The sequence below is a fragment of the Adiantum capillus-veneris genome, chromosome 14, assembly GCF_014529385.1.
Source record: "Adiantum capillus-veneris isolate H3 chromosome 14, ASM1452938v2, whole genome shotgun sequence".
Lineage (NCBI taxonomy): Eukaryota > Viridiplantae > Streptophyta > Polypodiopsida > Polypodiales > Pteridaceae > Adiantum > Adiantum capillus-veneris.
In genome coordinates, this window is record NC_140944.1 from 43,724 (window position 1) to 47,391 (window position 3,668).

At 42.1% G+C, this 3,668-nt stretch overlaps 1 protein-coding gene across 1 annotated transcript; it reads left to right on the plus strand.

Annotated features, from left to right (window-relative positions):
- Positions 1-569: 569 nt before the first annotated feature.
- On the plus strand, positions 570-1,196 carry LOC147441757 (uncharacterized). The gene has a single exon (XM_086529515.1). The coding sequence runs from the start codon at positions 570-572 to the stop codon at positions 1,194-1,196; it is 627 nt and encodes a 208-aa protein (XP_086385641.1).
- Positions 1,197-3,668: the final 2,472 nt, after the last annotated feature.

Sequence of the window (3,668 nt, forward strand, 5' to 3'; positions counted from 1 at the left end):
TAGTTGGACACTAAATGGCCAAGAATGCTGCCATGCCTAACTATCAGCGTTCGGAAAAAATGTGTCTCAGCTTAATATGGTGCCGTTTTCAATTTCAAAAATGCCGGTCGAGGGCAGGGGGGAAAGGAGAAATACCGCCCCAAAATAGAGAAAAATAGTGTAAAAACCGGAAAAAACAACCTAACTTTCTAAAATTTCCTCTTGACAAAATGAAAGAAAGGAATTTTGTATGTTTGGAAAAATGATTTTTTCCAAACACTGCTAACCATAGAGTTTTAGTGTGGCATTGTCTAATTTGGCTCTAACTTTAACGACACGCTTTACTTTTAAAAAAAGCATAAGAATGGCTAGCGGAGGAGTTTGCGCCGCGTTAATGTTTCTAGAAGGCATTTTCCAGTATCATAAAAAGCAAAGTTTACGCGAAAAGCAATTAGCAATAGCCGTGCTAAAAGGAGGGTTTAGGGTTATAAAAGGAGGCTGTGCGGCCATTTCCATTTTGTGGCATAAAACTCGACCAGTTGCAGGTCGGTGCTTCCTACTCAGATTGTCGTCTCCAATATCCCTCCACCATGGCCAACCTTAGGAAGACGCTTGGAGGTATACGCAAAAGGTCTGCAGATCAAGAGGATCTCTTGCAACGTCATGATCAGCAGCCGAGTATATCATCATCACCAGCAGCGCCTTATTATAATGAGAAGCAACGGCTGACTAGGGAACAGCCCAAGCTCAGGAGCCGCATCCTCAAAGACAATGCCTTCCTCGCGAAAGATGAAGGCTCTGTGCCTGTGCAACAAGACGTCGATGATGCGTCAGCTAGGGATCTGCATATTAATGAAGGCGCCCCGAGCTCTATATTAAGTAAGGATTATGGTATCCTGAAGGACATGGAGGTGGCATCCATCTTCTTGAGCTTTATAAGCGAGGTCAATAATATTGCGAATTCCAAGCTGCAAAAGCTATACAAGCAACGATGTCGTGCTGGCTCTGATGATCATCAACAGCATCACGCCATGGCCAACGTCAACAAGCTAGCAAGTACAGCAATTGGATCCAAGCAGATCAAGCGACACATGAAGATCGGCTCATCAGCAACGTCTGAGCAAGGCCAGCATAAAGATGTTCGCCGGATCATTGAACGGGTCGCATTGACGCCGGAAGGTCCAATTAGAATCAAGCTCGTTAATTGCTGCAGCTAAAGTACTGGAAGGAAATAAAATAGCTATAAATTGTATTGCATAATGGAGCTAGGGTTTTGGTTCTTAAGGAGGCCTTCACGTGCTGCTGACAAATTAATCATGTATAACAAGCTTACTTTGACTTGTATTAAATTAATGGCATTACTTTGACTTGGATCAAATTAATGGCATTACTTGCCTTGGATCAAATTAATGGCATTACTTGCCTTGTCGACGTAGTTTCTATCCCTGATTGAAATTCCAATATTTAATTTCTCCAATTGCAGTTTTTTCACTTAATGGACACCCAGCTTTAGATGAGATTATGGTAATAGAATTTGGCTCGCGTTTCCTCAGGCTTCTCTTAATTAAGATGATCCTGTTTATATAATTTTCTTTATTAACATCCATTAATTAAGTGGTCCCACCGAAACGTTCTCTTGAATATTGATTTTACGTGGAAAATTTCCATATCGTTGTCCCACGTAGCATACGTCTTTTTCATCAAGGGAAAACGTACTGTAGATTATCATGCCTCCATGAAACATGCATCCCACATGGGTCCTTCGCTTTCCATGAGGCAAAGCAGGTTTTGAGGTTTCAGAGCGACGAAACACGTTTTTAATGCTCAGATTAATGTAATGGCTAGATATCGACCATGCAAAAAACTCTACTTCGCATACAACAATTGTGTTTGGACATGCCAAGATTGAAGCTCTCGGACCTAGAACATAAGAGTTTGGCAAGGTGATCGTTGGCGTGCTTCATCCACAAATTAAGAGTGCACAATGCCAAATAACAATCAAATTGCAGTATACTTCATACAAAAAGTTTGTGTACAAGATATATTAAGACGAAGGGTAGACTAGGTAAGCAAACCACACAATGGAAGTGTGGATTTGGAAGGGCCAAGGAGGGGTCCCAACAACGAAAAAAAGAGGCAACCCCCGTCCCCTCCCAAAAAGAAAAAAAAAAGAGGCCTATTGGGCTACTACCATAGGAGCATGATCAAATGATAAAGATGGTCACCCCAAGGGGCCATGTGTTGAAGTTTCACTTTTTCTCCCCCAGATTCTTTCCAGCACGCTAGAGCTCAGTGCTTCTTGATGCTTCAATATGGCACGGATCTCTAAACCTACCTTCTCTATTAGCATAATCAACACATTGTTGGAAAGCTTCTCTATCCTTGTCACCTGAGAGCAATTGTTTGCATACCGTTTTCAAAGTCTCCCATGACCTCTCTGTTAGAGCCTTGACTATGTAGTTGAAATTTTGGAACCAAAATAAATGCCGCTCCATGCAAACGTGTACGCATTTGGGCCCAACATCTTTTTGCAGCCCCTGTTACTTGTGCCTTTTCTCTAGTAAATTGGTTAAACTATTTTGTTTGTCTACTAGCTTACGACATCAACCAACATCTTTTTGTAGCCCCTACTGTTTGAACGCATTTACCTGGAAAGTAATTAGCGGTAGCAGGTAGGGTTTAGGGTTATAAAAGGAGGCCGTGCGGCCATTTTCATTTTGTGGCATAAAACTTGAGCAGTTTGTTGCAATATTGCCCATCGGTGCTTCCTACTCACATTGTCATCGTCAAGGTTGTTGTGCGCCTCCAATATCCCTTCACCATGTCCAACCTTAGGCAGACACTTGCAGGTATACGCAAAAGGTCAGCAGATCAAGAGGATCTCTTGCAACGTCATGAGCAACCGAGTATATCATCATCACCAACAGCTTATTATAATGAGAAGCAATGATTGACTAGGGGACAGCCCAAGATCAGGAGCCGCATCCTCAAAGACAATGCCTTCCTCGTGAAAGATGAAGGCTCTGTGCCTGTGCAGCAAGTTGATGCTGCGTCAGCTAGGGATTTGCATATTAATGAAGGTGCCCCGGGCTCTATATAATTTTTTGGTGTCAATAGGCCTTAGGAGCTCCACATAAGGCTTGTCAATACCACATACCTTCTCTATATTATGCCAAAAAATCAACCATTGGATAAGATGCATAAAAGTTTGGGTAGCACCTTGATAACTTGGATACTTTTAGATCTCTTTCTAGGGCTGTATGTAGGAATTATATAGTTTACATTTTTATACAATCTCAATATACCTCAGAGTTGTGGAAGCAAGATAGTGTTGGCAGTGTCCTGTCCAACACCCAAATCGGCGATAATGCATCTGAGCCATACAGAGTCAACCGTAGTTGTCAAGACTGCCCTATACTCAGCCTCACAACTAGAAGTGGCCACAGTAAATTTCTTCTTTCTCAACCATGATGTACGTGAACTGCCAAGCATGAAATAAAAACCACTTGTGAACACCTGCGTGTCAAAACAACCAGCCCAATTTGAGTTCGAAAAATCATGTAAGTCTGGCGTAAATGATCCCCCCTTGGGATAAAACTAGCCAAGATATAAAGTGCCACTCAAGTAGTGGAAAATCTTTCTGAAGTACTACCAATGCTTAGACCCTGGGATATGCATCAATCTGCTGA